This window comes from Mycteria americana, chromosome 10, assembly GCF_035582795.1.
Source record: "Mycteria americana isolate JAX WOST 10 ecotype Jacksonville Zoo and Gardens chromosome 10, USCA_MyAme_1.0, whole genome shotgun sequence".
NCBI lineage: Eukaryota > Metazoa > Chordata > Aves > Ciconiiformes > Ciconiidae > Mycteria > Mycteria americana.
The window spans coordinates 18,877,498-18,898,241 of NC_134374.1; the positions used below are offsets into that span (position 1 = coordinate 18,877,498).

Genomic DNA, 20,744 nt, shown 5'->3' on the forward strand with positions numbered 1-20,744 from the left:
TTTAATAAACACTTCTAAATGAACTAATTTCTCCTCTTGGAAGGCAAAAGTTGAGAGAAGGCAGTGGAAATGTGGTAATAAGGAAATAAAAAGCCTTTTTAATTACCCATGACTGCATTCCTGATCGCATCGGCACTGCTGAGATGGGTAAATCCCCAAATCCCAAGTGCAGAGGCTGGTGTGGATGAGCTGTGGCACTGGTCACGCGTGCCCTGGGCCAGCGTGCCACCGGCGTGCCCACAGCTGCCACACAGCACTGCGGGCAAGGGGAGCCCAGCAGGCACTGGGTGCCCTGGGCACCAGCATCGTCCCTGTAGCAGGAGCCTGCGAGGGCAGCGAACACACAAAGCATTGTACCCACAGCACTCGGCCAGACGTTTTCACATGAGCCAGGCTGAGATGGATCACGGGCAGCAGGAAATGCTCCTCCTGCTTTAGGATGGCATAAATTGGCTGTATAAATGACCTAAAATCTGTATAAAACTCATCTAAAGGTAGTGGCAGGCTTTATGCTAATGATTTCTGCAGAGCCTTGTTAAGATTATAAAGAGAACTACTTAGTGCTCATTACCTGTCCTGGTCTCCATATTAATCATGTTAAATTAGAGACTGCAGCCATGGGTGCTGCTGGTGGTGATGGAGACGGAGCATTGCCCTCCCCAAACAAGCTTGGGGGATGTCCCCCAAGTAGGTGGCATGGGACAACCCAGCGTCCGGTCTGAGCGGGTGGGAGAAACCTCGCCGGGAGGTGCCAGCCCCGTGCCCAGGGCGGGCGCTGGCACCGAGGCACGGGGAAGGGGAGGTGGCAACCCAGGGAAAGGCTACGCTGGGCAGAGGCCCTGTGCCAGGCTGACTCAAATGGGCTTAATTCGGTTCCCAACTTCAAGGGCAGGGAATAATCCCAGAGGAAAGGAGGTTTACCTCTGATCAGTGCTGGTTCATCTCGTATCTCCTTCCAATTGGAAACTCCAGGGGTGCATGGGGAAACAGTCTGGCCTGGGGGAACTGCACCCCGTGATGCCTGGCGCGGGCAGCCCACGCACGGGCTTTACCACGCCGCAGGCACGCCCGCAGGACCACGGCACGTCCCCAGAGGCAGAACCCCAGAGACGAGAGTCTCCTCGCTCCCGCCTGGGCAGACGTGCCCCCAAGACCACCTCTCCCCCCACGCCACCTGCAGAAGGGCTGCTGATGCCCGCACGGTCCCTGTGCGCCCACCCACCTGGAGGTCCCCCCCCGGCAGCGCTGCCCGGTGCTGGGATGCAGGGGAGGCTGGCGCTGGAGACACCCTGAGCCAGGGCAGGATTTCAATAGCTGCTATTTCAGACATCCGTATGAGCGCTCAGGTGCCTCTCCCAATTTCATTGCCACTACATCCGGCAAGAAGCTAATCGGATCATCTGCCACTGCTTATTTTAAAATCAAAATGCATGCAAGAAGGTTGTATTTGCTCCAAAGAAATTAAATAAAACCAACGCTGTGAGAATTTTTTTTTTTTCTCTAGAATTATAGCAGAGGTGTCTTTGGACAGAATTGCATATTCTCATATGAATTTATTTAACAAGTTTTTAATCTTTAAATATAGATTTAACACATTTTTTTACAGGTACATATACAATATAGTTCATTTAAACTTGCAGTCAGAGAAAATTCTCTACTGTAATTCTCTACAACATATACATGAAGAGCCTAGTTCAACAGCATACTTAAGGTAACATACCATGTCGTGTGCAAAGTTTCAAATGTTAAAAATCTCAGACTGTACATTCAGATTTGCAGAACTTATCAACCTCATAAACTAATAAAAGCTTAGATTTAAAACTATGGAAGACAAAAAAGATTAAAACCATTTAATATGCAATGTGTGCTATGTTTGAGACAAATATTTACAGTTGTACCTCAAAATGTGTACTGTTACCACAAGAATTGTTACCACTACAAACAGCCCCGACAGTAACTTAAGAGACTCCTGCTTTTCCACCTAGCAAGTGCATTGTGACCAGTTTTAGAGTAGATGGAAATAACCTTCAGTGACTTAAAACCTCTGCTATGATTGCCAGTGGCTGAAGAATACTGGGATCTTTCTAGCTCTTGCAGAGTTGCTCAGTTCAGACTCAGCTGGTCAGGTTTTTGAGGGCGTACGGGGGTTACCCACAATACCGGCCACCCAAACTGGAGAAATAGCCACCGCTGCATGCCAGCATGGCGGGGAAACCCCAGGCAACCACAGCCATCAAGTAGTTCAACAATTCCTCCATAGAAAAATGGTCACCAAAAAAACCCCACCCCAGTATGTTTTAACTTAACAGCTTGGGACTGTGTCTAACAATCCATGGCTCACAAATCAAAGTCTGATCATAAAGGTCCCCCTTCAGTCCACGGTATAAAATGCTTCACTTTGACGGGACAGAGCAAATTCACTACCGCATGCATACTATTAACCCTGTTCTCAACACAGTCAGATGCTCTTGGTACACATCTGCTTAAAAGTCAAACCACCTGTACCTATGTTCTACAAAAGCAAAACTAGACAAAGAAACACAAAATTAAATTATGAGTGTTCAATATTCTTTTTTCTTTCTCAAAAAGTCAATAGATACATTATTGTTAAAGATGCTGAAAAGTACAGTCTTATCACAAGAACATCCTTAGTGCAAACATGGACATTTAGCTTTGATTTATGGCACGTGTTCCAAAAGTACATACATTTAATGTAAACTTCAACACTTGCTAGATACAGGTTTCAGCCTTGGGACACTTTGGGACCCTAAGTGATTGGCGACAACCCTGAGTTGTCAGTTTGACCTGATCCAAACCTCACTGAAATCAGTGGGACTGACTGCAGTGGGCTGGAGTCAGACCCCAAGTGCAAAAAGAGGATCTTTAGCGTTATTGCATCTTCGCATGTGAGTCAGCCAGATGATGCTCTTACAGAACATTACATTCACATAGCTGAAGTAAATATTTAAGAAAAATCCATCCATAAAATCAATTAAAGCAGGACATACAGCTTCTTTGCTTGTTTTGTTTTGGTTGGTTTTTTTTTTTTTTTTTTTGGTTTACCAAAATCTACTCTTTTATTTGCAACTTCAACAGTTGTCAGCTAATAAGTAGGTAAAGCCTTCAACCTGTAGAGGAAATTTCAAGCATCTAAACAAAGTGTCAGGAAACTGTAGTGTACTTCTCTGATGAAACGTGATGGATGTCATGGAAAAACAGCAGGTAAAATTAATAAAATACTGTACTTTCCATAGGAGAAAAAAAAGACAGAGCAGAGAATGGCTTCCTTTATGACTATGAGAAGCTGCTTAGGACCCCAGTCCCGTTCAGTGCAGATGAAGCTGTGGAGGTCTGTGAATGTGATGAATAGTACAGGACAACTCCAACTATTGTGCTATTTCTCTGTAACACTTAGTTGAAAGCTTCCAAAGAGCATCGAAAATAGGATGCTACTAGTTCACCCTTAATTCAAGGGGAACTAAACTTTCTCGTGTTACACAGGGCAGCATCTATAAAGTAATGAAGAATGATGTTAATATTAAAGCATCTTATTCCAAGAAATACATTGTTCCCTGTAATCACGTAACATTTGTATAACATTAAAAAAAGTGCACTCCTGCAGATCTCCCGAAAAGCTGAACTCCCACTAGCTTCAGTGAGAGCTTTGTCTAAGGCAGGACCGCAGGGTTTGACTCATTTCCATCATCTATCACTTGATTATCACAGCGCAGCCAGCTGATATCTTCTCTAGACTCCTTATTTTTTCAGGCTCAGAATGGTTTTCTACAGCGGTACAAAATAGCTTTTCTGTGAAGCTGGCTGGCATCACAGGTTGTACAAGGAGACCCTGCTTCACGTTTCAAAGGCCAAAAAGAAATCAACATTACCTTTAACGGACCCTGCATAAATACAAAAGCCTGTGGCTGCAATCATTAAAGTGCATGATTAATAGTGCAAACAGCTGCGCTGCATCTGCAAAACTACAAGTGGCATTTTAAACAGAGCTTAGCCAAAGCTTACGCATTTCAGCCAACATGCTTACGCCAGGCTGCAGGAGCTCAAGAGTTCAGCCACGTACGATACGCTGATCGGGCAGGTTCAAACCACGTGGCCAGGGAGCCACGTAAAGGGTTGCCCCAAGCTCACCATGGTCGAGAGGACGATCCCCACCACCCTGGCCAGCAGGAGCAGAGGACACGCAAGCTCGGTCCTTCGGGCACTGCCAGCGGGGGAAACCTTTACTCAGCTTTATCGCATGAAGGGCACACACAGGGGATCCCCTTAAGGCTTGGAAGAGATAATTTCGCAAGTGGGACGTTAAAACAAACTAGGAGAGGGTCTGGAGGGTAGAACAGGAGCCTGCATCCTCCTTAAACCAAGCGGGCGCCTGCCCTGGCACAGAGCATCCTTCCACGCCTGCTCTGAACGCTCCTTGCCTTTGGGCTCAAGTCAAATTCTGCCATAGAACTTTTTTGCTGTTTAAAAGAACTTGAGAGTTGTAGCAATATTTCTTTTATATACATAATAAGTAAAGGCATTTATCACTGCTTCCATTTTTCATTTGAATCCCTTTTTTTATTCAGGCTACTCTATTTCATGCTCTCTCTAAAAGAAATCAGTCTCATGCAACCCCCGCGCAGCGAGTGGAGATTGGACGCTCGCCCTTCTCTCTGCCCAGCTTTTAAAGGTCAGGTGAAAAAACCTGAAAATCCTTTGGCCCCATTTTGCTCTGATGTGAAAATTCGAGAGCAAACAACCCGTTTCCTTTCGCTTGTGTCTGTTTACCACTGCTGAGAGGAAAGAAGAGCAGGGACAGAGCTTAACCTCGACGAGAGGGGAGCCTGCAGTGCTGCTGGACAGTGTCACTGAAGTGAAAACAAGCCACACATCTACTTTGGGTTGCAGCAAGGACCTCATTTCTGCTGCCCCGCTCTCCGTTTGCCATGAAGCGGGTGCTGCAGCGCAGGTGAGAGGCGAGATGCCTTTCCCTTCACTGGCACAGACACGGTCAGTGCTGTAAATCATGATCTTTGGCACGTTAGCAACCAGGGGACTTGCAGAAATGTTTTGTCTCCTGCCCCGCTGTGGAAGGGGAGTTGGGATTGTGACGCTGCAGCCCTCACCTTCCCCGAGATGTCTGCCTTGCACAAGGGAAAGGAAGAGATAATCTTGCATCTCCTTGCTAATGCATATAAAAGTCAGGTCTGTCGACCAGGCAATGCCTGACTGCTTTAGCAAGGCAGCTTAAACTAGCAACACGCAGGTAAATCTGAGCAGTAGCTATTTTCTGAATATTGATTTTTCTGAGCAGAGTTCTCTCCAAACCTTTTCCATTTTGAGATCTGTGTGTTATCACCTGCGATGTAAAACTATTTCTATGGCACACACAAAAAAAATCCACCATGGATTTGCACAGGAGACAGAATAAATCTATTCAGAAGAAAGCAGCAAGGACTAACCTCAGAAATTATAGCTAGAGGCACACCAGAGGGAAAACTGGTTTTCAAACTGACCTCCTCCAACCCAGCCACCTTCCTCCCAAAAAGCCTCCTGGCTTACATCCAGGCCAAGATTTACAGAAAATTTAATAAGGTTTCCCACACACACACCTTTGTAAAAGAAGATTTGGACCCAAACACTTGCTTTATCAACAGTTACATGGCATTGCCAATAGTAACCACCCATCTATAAGGAAAATTACCTATGCAACCATGTGAGGAAAGGAAGAAAAACCATCTGTGGAGTCATTTGGATGTTGCAAGTTCAGCTTTGCACCTAGGCTCTCCCTCGGAGGCTGGGGGCAGGAGGACCGTGGATTTGCAAAGCTGGCAATGGTAGTGGAGTGGGGTATTGACCAAATACACATCTGGTAACTTAAAATGGGCAGAAAAAAGTTCCCTGTAGCTTCACTATGATTTGTACTGGCCCAACACTGGAACAACTAGCAGGAGGGGAGAGGAACAGCTTGTAAGCAAGCAGGCATCAGCCATCCTCTGAGGGGAGGGTTTTGTTATGGCCACAGTGTAAACCTAAGAAAAAAACGTTAAGGTGAGGGAACCATTTCATCTAGTCAGCTACAGGCTTTGCACTGAAAAAAAATAAAACCAAAAAACCCACAACAAAAAAACAAATCCCAGATTTGTATGAAATCTGGTTATGAAATTCTGTGATCGGAGATATATTCTTATTTACTGGGGGGACCTGGAGCTGAGCAATAGCAGAGGCACTACCCCCCAAGAAGGGCCAGGACTGCTTCTCCCCCAGCTCTGAAGCAACTCCAGCATGCTCAAAGCTCTCGGGGACCCCACAACATGTTAATCAAGTTTACCCTGCTCACATGCAAAACAGCATTTCAGTACAAGCAGCTAATAATATGTGAGGGTTACACTGCTCCCTCCTGCCCCTACTTTGCTCTACAAGCTTGGTTGCCTAATTCTCCCTCTGCTATATTAGAGCAAGAGCTCCACCTTCTGAAGCAGCAGAAAAGAGCCCAATCCAGACTGCGTTCCCCAGCAGTCAGCGGTACAAAGTCACCCGCGGTATAAAATGACCAGTCCACGGAGGAAAGGGGATCGCTAAATACAAAGGTACTGTTTGAAAATCAGTCTTCAGAGTGCAAGTACATTATGGCTATAAGGACACGTCACCGAAAAGCTCTAGGAATAGCTCTAGGAAATAGCAAGAAAACATCCTACATCGTCCTACAACATCGCCTGGAGTGCATGTAAAATTAGAATCATGCCTAGAGACCGCATACACGATCAGCAATAGCGAGAGAGACACCGAGTTAATCTTAACAGGGAAAACAGAGCCTCAGTGCTGTGACTCGACCCTGGCAACACGACTGCAAAGCGTCCGGGCAGTGGTGCGAGACTCACAGGAGAAGCCTTCTGCCGTTTCGCCTTGTGAAATTCTCCTTAGTTTGTACTCAGCAACTTTGTCAACCAGCCTGGAGCTGCGAGTCTCTAGGCTTTGGGGGATAAGACCGCTGACAAAGCAAACCAAAAGCGTTCAAAGTTTGCTGGCACCCTATTTTCAAAATGCATTTGCGGCTGGGGAAACCTCCTGTGCAGCTGTGGTCCAGGACCTGGCAAGATGTGATAACCAGACTTGCTGAGAAGACAACGCTTGGTGCTCCAGGATGGCAGCACGCCAAGGGGAACCCTCTCAGCCGTGCTGCTAGCCCACTGTGAGCTACCCCTTACGTAAAGTCCGAAAACCTCCGACCTGTGAAATTTGACTGCCCTGCAACAAAGGGGATTAAAAAACCCCTTCCTGTATAGGAAGGATTTCACTGAAATATACTGGAAAACCATCAAGAGCTGACTGGAACTTTAAGCCTTTCAAGAAGGCTTCCTTCATATTCATCAAAACAATAGATTTTGACAAAAAGGAAGTAGTTAAAAAGAAATCTACTCACAAAATTTGTTTCACATGGCCATAACTGGTGGATTCTCTTTTTTTTTTTTAATGGACTAAATCTATGTGGGTTTCCTGAGCTGCTCCCATCACAAACCCTGGTCTCCCGTTTCCAGCGGACAGCATGGTGATGAGGCAACACATGGAGCGGTGACGCCGCATACATGGCAAGGGCGACAGGCTGCTCTTAAGGCATTTTCTTGTGTCATCTGTTATGCTTCCCTATCTATTTCTATGTACATTTACGGCTAGAAAATGAGAAATATGATTTTTGAGACTAGAAGCCTTCTGCCGAAACCCGGTAACCTGTTTATAAACTTCATTCTAACGATGGATTAACAAGCAGGCAGCAATGAGGGCAAGAGTGAGGCTGCAGAAATGAAGTATTGCCTTGAGAGTGCTGGGGGTCAGGCCACGACGTCTTTTGCAGCAGGAGGAGATTTTGCCTAGGTACCTCCTATTCACAGGAGGTTTGAGCTACAGCAGCGAGCAGGCAAAACAGTCACAGGAATCCCTGATCAGACTCCGTCTCTTCTCCCCGATCTTCTACCCAGTGCTCTTGCAAAGAAATCTACGTTTTTAAATGCTTGGTTTTAATTTACTAGTGCCTAAAGTCACAGAAATGTCTTAAGGTGTTAACAAACACAAAAAAGCTTAATTTACTACTTTTGCAGGCTTTTTGGAGTAGCTGCTTTCTTTTTTTTTCCTGCAGAGGCATATGCAGCCAGATTTAGTACACCAAGTGTAAAGCAAATGGCTTAAAAGACCTGATTGGAGTTATGAAATATTTCTGCTAGGCGTGCTATATGATACCTGCGACTTTGGCATTCCGAAATCTGCAGTCACCGACTACTATCTGCAGACTGTGGACAGGAATCCAGCCTTCTTTTCTTCTGTTTAGGTTTTTCACCAACCTTTGAATGACAACGGTATTAGTAAAAGAAACCAACCAACCCAGGAGCAGTTTGATTCGGGCACGCTCTACACAACTGCTGGTGCGACCAACAATTTGTTCAAACCAGGGAAGCATTTTAACAGGAGCTGGGCATGCATTTGAAGTATTATTCCCACCTAAATTTAGGAACCTAATCAGAAAACCCAGATTGGGAGCACAGTTGTCTTGGGCCCCTCTCTAGTCAATGGAGAGGAACAGGACTCTCCAGAGCATGAGTTATCCTGCCCAAGACCTGCATCGCTCTCCAGAGGTGCCGGTTCCCTCCGTTGACTACCGATGGAGCCAAGGGCAATTACTTTTCTCAACCCTCTGCTACTAAGCTAGACTGGTAGGCTGAATTTAGTCAGGGTACTGTAAGTAAATTCAAGCCAAGATGTAGGCAGCTGGAAATACCCATACTCATAAATGACATTTCTCCGTCTCATTCATGCAGTGAAATCTGCTCTAACAAATAAGTTTGGTGTGAGAAATCTTTGCTTGGCACTGGCCGAAACTGCTGTGAGAGGTGGTGAGCATTCAGCAGTACTGAGATGCTTTTCATCTTGCTTTCGCTAACAAAAATCTGAATTTCTCTTGAAGTGCAAGGGCTGTAGATGCCAGCCAGGAACCCTCCGCGGGGCATCTGTGTCTGTGCATTTGCGGGCTAGTGCCCGAACAAATCTGATTCAGGTTCCTGCCAATATCACCCCTTCCACATCCCGAACAAGGCATTAGCGTGCTGTGCTCTCTCCTACTGAGACCCCGGGCTGGCTGACGAGAGCTAGTCAGAAATCAACCTGGAAAGGAAAGACAGCCAGAAATCTCAGCCAAATTGCTGCAAAAATCAGGAGAGGTCACGCTGCCCTCTGAGACAGTGAGGCTAATGGTTCAACAGGCAGGAGGCTGGGTATGGTGATTTCCCAGGCAACGCTCCCAGCCGCGAGGAGAGAACCAGCTGTGAAGTGCTATCTTGCGAGGCACAGCTTTAAATACAACAGAAAGCTGGTCCGCAGCCATTAACCAGTTAACACTCGTACAGCTGTTTGAGGGAGGAAAATGTCTCGCAATTACTCAATATTGCTATTAATAAGCCCAGAGGAACAAAGCCAACAGCTGAGCTGGGGTGGGCAAAGAGCTCTCGCTTGAAGCATCGTCTGAAGCGGGAAGAGCATGGCAAGAGGGGCTGTGAAGATGTTGGTAGGATACAGCCCACCCAGATGCCCATGGCGAGGGAAGCCCTGACACGTTTTCCCAGGCCAAGCCAGTGCATATGGCCTCTAGTCTTGGCAAGGGAATGAATTCTCCAGCTTTCTGGAACAGTCTAAAACTTAATCAGAAGCTGCAACGAGTGTATCACCAGGCAAGTGAACTTGCACAGGACTGCCTTGCAGGCTCTGAGAGATAAGGCAAAGTAATCCTAAAATACCTACCACTGTCCCTCACCATCTTCATGCAAAAGCTGGATTTCATCACCATTTTTCACCAGCAGGTCCTCTGATCCTCTCCTCTTGCAGTCTGCAAGGGCTTTATATTTTCCTGGAGACTGTGGTAGTAAGAAAAAATTATCTTATTTAGCTACATTTCATATCACGCAGCTGTTATTTCTGACTGCCGCAGGGAACATGACAGAGCCCTATCAGCTACCTTAATTAAAACTATTTCAAGAAACTGTGGCCGAGACATCTCCTCATTCCCCAGAATTGAGATGTGGAAAATCTGAGAGACATGGACAAGATACACCCATCATCCAGTGAAGAAAACAAAGCGCGATGACCAAAAACGGCAGCACCCCGAGCTTTGGGACTATTGCATCTCTGTACTAACCAGCTGGTTCCCGTCCTCCTCTTCGGTGTCCGAGCAGTTGGAGAGGTACTGGTTACCCGACCACTCCTCCAGCCCCTCGCAGATTTCCAGGGACTGTGACATTCCCGGCCAGCCTGCAAGACAGTGTGCAGCTCAGGCTGGGGGTACCCCAGAACCCGCAAAGCACGCCCCGAAGGAAGGGGAAGGGTCCATACTTCTGTGGGGCTTGTTCTGGGGGGACAGGAGCCCACTGTCCAGCATCACTGGGCTGGTGCGCTCCGAGTCGTTGTCTTCTGAGCTTATGGAGGCTCTCTGCTGCTTTCTGAATGATTAAAACAAAGAAATCCATCTTAGTTTTACTTTACGAAGGAACGTAAACTCCACGAGGTTCTGTAAAACAGGGTCAGAAATAATAATGGTACTTTTTAATGTACGTTTCTATAAAAGTAAAGGATTCGGTGACTGGTTTTAATTTTGGGGGGAGGGGAAATAAAATTGCTATAGTATCTCTTTCCCTGAATTTGAGCACCGTCTTTGATCTTCGTCTCCATTCGCAGAGGAGCTGCAGCTCAGGCTGTGCTGCCCGGCGAGCGCTCGAGGGTGCCCCTCACAGACCCTGTCCCCAGGCCACTGCCACCGAAGGACCAACTGCAGCACATCCCTCCTGCCACCTACCCAGAGGTTTCGGACAGAAATGGGGTGAGGGGAATAGCACAGAGCCAGGATACGGCCAGAAGACACTGGGTGCCCAGCGATGGGAGGGTACCAGCGAGAGCCTCCGGTCCAGCTCCTGGGACTCACCCATCGCTCAGCTGGGAAGAGAGTGGGAGCTGGTCCGTGCACGAGCCGGGCTGCTGCTTCTCCACTGTGAGGAGGTCAAAAATCAGCTTAAAATCCATTTTTGTATCAGTAACCATCACACTCAAAGCATTAGTTTAAAAGTTAGACCTTTTGTACAACACTAATGATTTCTGTTAAGAGAAAAACCGACCTAGGGACTCTTGCAAAGCACAGACTTAGTTATGATTAAGATGGTATGTTAGCACAAATCCAATAGTGAGCATGCCACTGAAGACTCTAATATGCTTAAAACTAGGCATCTGCTATGCATCTTGTTGAATTAAGCCTATGATAACAAATGTGAAATAATCCCCAAGGTAATGACAAAAAAAAAAAAAAAAAGTACTTCTGTAATTCATTTTCACATAAGCACCTGGCCTTTACTGCTCTAAGTTATGTTTTTTCCCTGTAATGTAAGACCTCACTCCAGTATTTTGCTACTAGGCTTCTTCTGAAAATCAATTCTCTGGTGAGAATTAGTGGATTTGAAGATTAGCAATGTGAAAATAGGAAAGGTTCTGCTGCACAGTGAATGCCACAGAGAAATTGGTCAAATGTACCTTTTATAAGCTCCTGCTGCTTGAACAAAATTTTTCTTATTTCATTCAACCAAGCCATCTTCAGATCTACTGTTTGGGCCTGGAAGAAGAGAAAATTGTCTGAGTTTTGAATGGAGAATCATCCATTATAATGTATGAATAAAATCTTACTTTTCTATGCTGTAATTATCTGAAATCCCCTTCTATCCAAAGCCACCACTAAGTTTTAAACATTCTTGATCTTTTAAAATTGATGATCCCCACTACCTCCAGGCAAAACACAGTGGAGGCTGTGGAGCCATCACTACAATGCAAGGAGTGCAGGCAAAAGCACACGTGTGCATGCATCTTCCCTCTTTTACAAAATACTTAAAGGGCCAAATCTGCCTTTTGAATATATGTATACTCGGCTACATACAGCTGCTTTACAATTTTAAGTTGGCTACTGTGTTGTCACACGGAGGAAAAAAGCTAGGCAGAAGACTAATTAAAAAACCCCATCCATCAACAATATTTTCACAACGGGTTTTCCTGTGAACACCCTATTAGTGTTTCACCATCACAAATTTCTATTCAAAATGCTACAAAAGGAAAAAAAAAAAATCAGGAAGAAATCACGTCAGTCGGGCTACTATTTTGTAGATGAGTCGCAAGACTACTGGAAACAGCACCACGGAAATAGCCTTTGCTCGGGGAGCAGTTCTGAGATCTAATTGTAGAGGAGCACATGTGGCCTCTGCCCAGTAAAGCACGAGGCCCATTTCCCAGCTCAATTCACGTAAGCTATTAAGCACAGTAAAACTACTGGTCTACTCGAGATTTCATCTGGAATAAAAGGCTCTATTTCCAAGGAGCAATTCTGTCTCCACTTTAAGATGACTTTTACAGTTCTGGCCTGGACACCAAGGACCAGCCACTGGGACAGCTCTGTGAATGCTGACATGGGCAAAGAGAAAGAAGAAATGCGAGTTAAATGCCTCCCATTGATCTTTACGGGATTATCAGACATTTCCTTAACACTGTTACAAGGATGTACAAATACCCAGATTTTTGAAGCTACAGACCTGCACGACATAGACCTCTTCTCGCCCACTATACCAGATTTCAAATTTCCGATGATCTCCTTTCACATTCTCAGTTATTCCAACTGCATTCATCTGCAAATCCAAAAGAACCGAAAAATTAAACATACTACAAATCTTTCCCTCTTCCCTATGAATCCAGGCATTTTGCAGCATGTTAAACAAACCTGTTTTCACCCAATTTAACACATTTCATCAACTTTAATTTCAGTAGCAACTGAAAGTCATTATCTGACTTATCCCCCCTGACTTTCCGCTAGCTTGCTGTATTTGTAAAAGCTTTCTGAAACCAATCAATAGACCTTAGGGGACTTTTCATTCGGGAATCAGTGGAACTAACTGAAAAGTCATCTCATACCTCTTTCAGTATGAAATTTCTCAGACGGGGCTTATGAAGATTTATAAATGCCTGGCGCGTTATTTTTCTACATACATTATTTCTGCCATATTATTCTTTATTTACTCGCTGAATTCTGTGTTTCATTCTTTCAGTGATCTTTAAAACCCATTTGTGAAGCCCTCAGCTCCTTTAGGAATTTCAGTTCAACATCTTTTGGTCCCTGACCATGCCTGTAGTTGAGACACCATCCCAAGGTTTCCAAAACAAGGATTAATTTTTGGATATACAGCCTGAGCTGCCATAAAGCTGGCTTTCAGGAAGCGTGCCGTACCTAGGTACCCGTTATCACAGACCACTTTTGATAAGCTGGATGGAAATGCCAAAGGCCCAAATAATTCAGGATCTGGACATGACCCAACTGACTCAGTAGCTCAAACTACAATTAGAGACCAAGAAACTCTTCAGCAACGGGAGATCTCAGACCCACCCGCTGAACATCACAGAATCACAGAATCATATAGGTTGGAAAAGACCTTTAAGATCATCGAGCCCAACCGTAAACCTGACACTGCCAAGCCCACCACTACACCATGTCCCTAAGCACCTCATCCAAACGTCCTTTAAATACCTCCAGGGATGGCGACTCAACCACTTCCCTGGGCAGCCGGTTCCAATGCTTGATAATCCTCTCGGTGAAGAAAAATTTCCTAATATCCAGTCTAAACCTCCCCTGGCTCAACTTGAGGCCATTTCCTCTTGTCCTATCACTTGTTACTTGGGAGAAGAGACCGACCCCCACCTCTCTACAACCTCCTTTCAGGTAGTTGTAGAGAGCGATAAGGTCTCCCCTCAGCCTCCTTTTCTCCAGGCTAGAGACATGCCATAAAGCTGAAAAAACATGCCATAAAGCTGAAAAACACTTTAATACCCGATATCGCATAATCCACCTTCTCACTTAAAGCAGTTTGCTAGCAAATTATCACCGATTAACGGATGGTCAAAAATAGCTCAAGTATCCCACTGGCATGTTTTGAAACAGATCTAATAATAATGGTATCATCCACCATAAATTATTGACACAGACTGCATTAGATAAATCAGTATAAATACAAATAAGGCCTTAGAAAGAACATCTGTTTAAGATTGCTGTTCTTTGTTAGTATGTGCATCCTCGGAGCTTTTGGTCCAAACGACTACAAGGATTTACAGATTAGGTCACCTAGGCAAACTTTCTGTTCCTAGTTACTTTTTCAAATGTTGGCACCCATTTTCAGTGACTACAAAGAGCCTCAGGAAATAGGAAGCAAGTTGCTAATTAGCTTTCCTCATTCCTTCACTGGTATGAACAGCAGAGCTCTGACGAACTTCTGAGAAAGCGTTTGCCTGCAGATGCAGAAAGGCCCATCACTGAACAGCAGTCAGTATTTCCTAGTTTTATTTTATTTTAAAAATTTTAAAATAATTTTTTTTAAATTATTTTATCCTGTGCAGTACAGCGCCATAAAGCCTTAGAAAGGCAGATCAGGCTCCACTCTGATTTTATGAAAACTTAAAAACCTTAAAACTTAAAAAAATAATCTTATCCATACTCTGCAATTTCCAGTTCTGTGCATCTCCTCTGGCAATTTCTACGGAAGCTCCTAAAAAACTGCCCAGACACCAAGATATTAGAAATTACAGATGATCTACTATGAGGATGCGAAGGAAAGTGCCAGGAATAGACGTATTTAAGGTCTGTTCATTCATGCTAGTGGATTTTGAAATTCTGCTTCCTCCCCCTGACCAGGATTTACTGTCCCTCAGCTGCTGGTTCACTGCAATGCAGACCGAGGTGGGTTAGTGTAAAGCTCTGGGATGGTTCATCCGCATCACTTCCACGGTGCTAAGAGGCAGACTGATTTACTTGGCATCGCAGTGAGTTATGAACCCGCATCTTCTAAGTTACTGAATCTCAGCTGGATATTTTACATAGTACATTATGTAAAATATTACCACTGGATATTTTACATAGTATGTAAAATATTACCCTGAGGGGTTCTTTTATTTGTTTTGCAGATGTCCAGTTACACGGCTTCGACCCAACAGCTTGCTTTAATTCTGAATCCCCAGAAAACATTCTTGCAAAGAAAAATAATTTCCTGATACTATCATGAATCAAACAAACTTCAAGCTCCAGAAACAGGATTTCACCCTCAGGACAGCAATTCAGAAAACGTATGTGTGCGGACGTAATCCTGCAGCATCCACGGATTCTCTAACCCCAACCTCTCAGCGTGGCGACACAAACAACTGTTACATGAGCCCTCTCCAGGCAAAGAAAATCCCTGGCCACATTGCCTGGACCCCTGAACAGGAGATTTTCTCCTCTGAGCAGGCTTTCCCTGTGCTACCTCTTCAGTTCTTTCAAAAGCATGTATTGTGAAACAAGTACTACAGGGAAAACAAGCTCTCCAGAAAGAAAATTATGCTGCTTGGGAAAAACACTTAAGTACCTAAACATATGGCCTGGGATTTGGTTTTAATACACAATTTGTAACATGCACTGGAGCTGAACAGACTTATCTCCTTTTACACGGCTTTCCAAATACTCGTGGCATCTCTCTCTCCAAACCCCGCTGAGATCAGGGACCTGCGGCACCTGGGCTTGAGGGCTCTGCCACCAAGTGCCCATTTTTTTCCATTCTAAGATATACCCATATTGGGCTTTTATTTATCAAGAAAAACAAGGCAGAGTACTGAGACAAAATGCTGGTGTTAGAAGTGCTCATCACACGCAGTATGCCAGAAGGTCTCTTAGAGGAGCAGTTTGGGATTTTTATTGATAATAATTGGCCTTTATAGGCTTGGGACAGTTGTTTATGTCCCTCATACTTTGCCATAGGCTACTCTCTTCGTCTGATAATTGTCCTTTTAGCTGCAGTTAGAGCCTGCCAAAGAAGACAGGCAATGAGAGAGGAAGAAGAGTTGTCTCCACATCCTCCTGGCTGGGAAACAGGGCTCAGGAGGAGCCAGGCTCCTCCAGGCTGTGCACCAGACAGACCCCAGCCCAAGGGACCTCCCAGGGGACCAGGGGCAGGAGGAGCCCCCTTGCTCTCCCAGGTGGGCTGGAGAAGACGCAAAGGGCCTCCCCGGTTTCATGTCCTCGCCCCTGCTCCCGGAAAGTGGACTAGGGGAGGGGGGAAGGCACGTTCTCATCCCTGGGACTTGGCCGCAGCACGGTGTCCCTGGCAGATGCCATCACATATGTGACTGAGTCCACGGGCTCTCCCAGCTGCTGCTTCAGCTACAGGGGTCCTCACAGCTTATTACAACCAACAGCCTTTCACGGGCATGGCACTTCCATATGGGGCATTACAACCCTTAATAGCAGAAAACAAGCCACTGTGTTAGAGGAAAAATGCTTTCTGGGTCTGCAGAGTTACTGGTTTACAATATACATGGCAATAGCCCCAACTAAAAAGTCCTTACTTTCAAAAAATGCTTAAAACTGTAAGATGAGGTTTTGTCATATCCGTCTCCATGTTCCTCTCGCTTCTTGCAGAAGACCAAAGCTTTCTCGTACAGGAACAAATGCCTCTGCATTGGCTTGAACCTGGCAAGATCCTTCATTTTGGTTGGACCTTTCCGGTGTCCAGTCCAAACGCTGAAAGATCCTTGCATCAATACTTTCCCCAGTTCACTCAGGTCACCCTGGTGAGAGTATGACAAATAAAAAAAGAAAGAAAAAGACGCCAATTAAAATGTAAGAGGACTGTCCAAACAATGACGGGTGATGGGGCCAGCCCTGTTCCAAGGCACGTCACTCTAAGAATAGGTCTTCCTGGAAGGATCAGATGATCTTTTGGGAGTGACGGCACGATGCCAGGAGGGAAGCAGAGGTCTCGGACGCAGGGCTGCAGCTAGCCTATGTGAAGGGATACAAGTCAGTAACTGGAAGAACTAGGAAGATAGGAAAACTCTCCAGCTCCTATGGGAGTCCAGGTCAAGGGCTCTGGCTACTTCAGTGGCAGAGGACAGATGAGATTTGGGCCTGAACTGAGGTCTCAGGGGATGGACCTCTCAAGGAGGCCAGGACTGGCACCAGCAGCTTAGAAAGCCAACCCCTCATCCTTCCCTGAAGCCCTAGGAAAGACAACCACTTCAATGGGCAAGGATCAAAATCAGCCTCAGAGAGTATTTAGTTAAATGTTGAATGAGAAACGCTATGAAGACACCCCAGGTGAATTATAAGGTGAACCATGAGAGAACTAAGATGCATGCTGGAAAAATACTCTCGAAAACCACAAGGTGGCAAGTGTGGGCACTATGCGACTCGGCGTGTCCTTTGGATGTGGATATTTTCCAAAATCCTGAAATCAGATGGCAGACCGTCACCTGCAAGAGCTTCCTGATCCCATTCACTTTGTAGCTGTTCTAGTATAGTTTTTAGCTCATACATTCTGGGACACTATCCATTCCCAATGCATCATCTGGCCTTGTGCAAGGTCTCTCATTACCCAAAATCTACTCACATCATATCCTGTTATTGAAATCTGATGCATAGAGTCATTGACTGACTTTAGCAAATCCAACATTGCAACCAGAGCTTCTTGAAGTTCCTGAACTCCATCACAGCTCGTGCTGTACTTTAGCAACTCCTGAAAATAGAAATGGAAGAGCACGTGTTTGCACTTGAACAAAGCGGACTTTTCCATCTCGCCCAAAGTTTCCAATGCCCAAGAGCAACCTACACTGCCTTAGTTTCTTTTTTCATATGTCACCAGAAAAAAGACTCACTCTAAACCACAGTCAGTGTGAGGTGTGAAACAGACCACTGAAGCATGGCCCATTTTTTCTGGCTTTCCTTAAGGACAGTGCCAGGTTATAGAGCGGCATCACGCTCATCCGAGGTCTTTGTGTTGTGTTTTTCTGCTTGGTAAAAAATGGAAAATCAGGCTCAGGTTTTCCATCAGCTGCCAATATGTCATATATGCCTTCAAATGAGGTTGCAGCAGATGATTGTCTTCAGACTGGTAGACACAAGGAACAGATTTTATAAAATCCAGAGCCTTCGAGTCAATAAGCAGAAGACAGAGTTGGGAATTATACCACTGATATAAAATTACTTTCATTTCAGACCTCCTCTGCCCACTTACAGCTTCTTGTGTAACTCATCTCTCATTCAAGAAGCTGGAAGGTGGGGTTCAGAAGCCACCACCCCACCGTTGGTCACACTCTGTAAAGTGGGAATAACAGCACTGCCCTGCCTCAGATGGGGGACACAAGAATAAATGCATTAAAGATTACAGGCACTATAAGAACCTGAGGAGAAGAAGAGATGCATCAATATATTATGTTTCATTCATCATACTCTTATGATCATCTCTGGTTCAGTTTTCTTAGAAGTGCTTCTGTCACTTTGCATCTCTGAACAGATTCAAACAGTCTTTCTCCCCATAAAAACGGCTTGTTAAAAGCACTTTTTCCTTTTTCAGGTATGCAAATTTTCATCCTCACTGAAAGTCACTACAGAGGGCCAAGATAAGCAATATGTAATCTAAGGCTTGGTGCTGATTTACAGGTAACCTTTAATTGAAAAATAAAACAAACTGGAAAACAAATCTATCTCCTGATGTCCTTTCAAAGCAGAATATGAAATACCTTCAGAAGTAACTGGTATTTTGTCAGGCGCTGCACTGGTTTGAGCAAATAGGAATCCAGCCCGAGTTTGTGCTCTAATTTTCTTTGGCATTCCTGGAACAAAGAATTCACATCAAGTAAGTTCCGCACCAACTATAAGTAGTTATTCCAACAGCATGACTAGTATGGTTTGATGACTTCACAGATTTCACGTAAAAATGTCATATGGTGCCTACAACTAAAGAAAATTTATAAAAACACGTAAAATAATATAACGAATGGATCTGCCTCAAACTCCTTGTGTAAAGAAACTCCACCTGCTATTTTTGCGAGGCTTCCACGCAATGGTAAACAGAATATGCTGCAAAGTCAGTGGGGTGCTGAGGAGGGTGTTTAGGACAAACGAGTGTCCCAGGACGATGCCTGCCTCGGTAGAAACAAACAGCTCACCTGGAAGAAGGTGCTTTCGGAGCACTGCCTCCACAGGGACTCCGACCGGGGCTTGTTCTGGCAGTATTTCTCATACATCTGGAAATCCTCTCGCTGTAAGGGAAGCCGAAAAGCAAGTCGCACGCGTGCATGCAAACCTGCTGAGCAGCCAAATAAGGTGAACGCCCAAACGGTAAATTTGCTTTTATCTCTGCTGCTAACCGTAATATCTAAAAGTCACAGAGTTTGGGTAAAAGAACCACTGCTGGGAATCCCAGCAGACCACGGTGTAGTCACGACTGCTGCTCTCCCCCTTCTGCTGCTGGCCACGCACCTACGCTCCCTGCCTTGCTGTTGGTATTGCGTATCAGAAGCATCTTACTCAACTGACATAACTGAGATGTCGCAGAGTGCGACAAATCAGGAGAAACATTGGCCTTCCAGCCTGCTTTATATGTGAAAGTGAGTCACCCACCCTGTCTAGGAAACAAAATCCCACTCTCTCGGGCGCTCCCAGGCAGCTTTCCAGACTGTGCAGGAAAATTCTGCAAGAGATGGGAGAAGAGGCAAAATGCAGCAGTGAGCAAGGTACGGCTTGGGTATTTAATCGCCTTAGGAAATCAGCCTGGTAAAAAGGGGAATAGAGGCAGCATCGTACTTGTTGTGGAAGTCGTATATCTCAGGCATGTTTCCGAAGAGGATGTCCTTCCTGTTTCTCAGCACGGGAGGCATGAGGATGAGCATGGCGGGGTTATCCATCTCAGCTCTGTAGCCCTGCGGGATGCAAAAGGGCTCATCACTCAGTCGCTAAGACCTTGGCTTGGCATCTCCTCGAAGGCAGATGAAAAAGGGACGTGAACAGACTTTCAATACAATCTGCTTTGTTTCAAAGTGCAACATCCCTTTTATTTCCTTATTTTTGTCCCTAAACCCCTGTCTTTCAGTCCCTGGACGTGGGGGGGTTGTGGTCCTGCAGGGGATGGCTTGGGATGGCTCCTGTGTGGCTGGCCAGCACTGCAGAGATGCTCTCTATTCACTAAAGGCAAACCGCAGCCGCTTTCTTCTCGCTACGGCCCGACTGCGGCAGAGCTCCCGGAGGAATACTCGTCTGGGTTGAACACGCCTGCTGCTATGGCCGTGGGACACAGGAGCGGCAGTGTGTTTTTACGGGGTATGCAGTTACACGCAACCTCACGAGAAGCGGTGCGTGAGGTGACTTGTTACAAAGAAGAGACAGCTTGAGATCAAATACCAAAATCAATGGGCTTTTTGCTCTTGTACAAGCCCTGCTGAGCACTAGGGTCTCGCTCTCCTCGATGCCTCAAGATTTCTGTCCTCTGCGGCTCCACCTGCCTCTTGAACCACAGCCTCCCAAACCGGGCAGGAGCTGGAAGGGACGCCACTGCACTACAAATTGTTGGGTGGAACTAGGAGATAATGCAAATCTCCCCTCAGTAACATCACATCACTGCACCAACACAAAAACATTCACCAGATATGGTAAGCATCCTAACTGTAGGGTAGGGAGAAGGCATGGCCAGAGCTCAGGACTGTTACTGCAAAGAAGACGTCAAGAAGGCCATTAGCCACAGCTCAAGCTGGCCACGCTAGTCACCAAGCGTTGCACAGAACTAAGGTCCTTTTAACATGAGTAGCAAAAATGTTTGCAAAAATGTATTCAGTGTGTATGGCGTATCTTCTTTGGCTTTCCAAATTTCTCTCTCACACTCACTATGGTT

The 20,744-nt window shown here is 45.5% G+C and overlaps 1 protein-coding gene across 2 annotated transcripts in view; it reads right to left on the reverse strand.

The window, feature by feature from the left end:
- Nucleotides 1-1,573: 1,573 nt before the first annotated feature.
- The window catches only part of MCF2 (MCF.2 cell line derived transforming sequence), a 60,962-nt gene continuing 41,791 nt past the window's right edge, over nucleotides 1,574-20,744 (reverse strand). For both annotated transcript variants that reach the window (XM_075512928.1, XM_075512929.1), the window contains 14 exons: nucleotides 19,664-19,779; nucleotides 19,481-19,550; nucleotides 19,027-19,119; nucleotides 18,598-18,690; nucleotides 17,469-17,594; nucleotides 16,426-16,647; nucleotides 12,600-12,692; nucleotides 11,557-11,635; nucleotides 10,958-11,021; nucleotides 10,372-10,478; nucleotides 10,178-10,290; nucleotides 9,784-9,896; nucleotides 8,233-8,333; nucleotides 1,574-3,509 (listed from right to left, as the gene is read on the reverse strand). In XM_075512928.1, coding sequence (XP_075369043.1) covers nucleotides 3,469-3,509; nucleotides 8,233-8,333; nucleotides 9,784-9,896; nucleotides 10,178-10,290; nucleotides 10,372-10,478; nucleotides 10,958-11,021; nucleotides 11,557-11,635; nucleotides 12,600-12,692; nucleotides 16,426-16,647; nucleotides 17,469-17,594; nucleotides 18,598-18,690; nucleotides 19,027-19,119; nucleotides 19,481-19,550; nucleotides 19,664-19,779 — 1,431 coding nt within the window. In that variant the 3' untranslated portion in view covers nucleotides 1,574-3,468. The remainder of the gene's footprint in view (nucleotides 3,510-8,232; nucleotides 8,334-9,783; nucleotides 9,897-10,177; nucleotides 10,291-10,371; nucleotides 10,479-10,957; nucleotides 11,022-11,556; nucleotides 11,636-12,599; nucleotides 12,693-16,425; nucleotides 16,648-17,468; nucleotides 17,595-18,597; nucleotides 18,691-19,026; nucleotides 19,120-19,480; nucleotides 19,551-19,663; nucleotides 19,780-20,744) is intronic.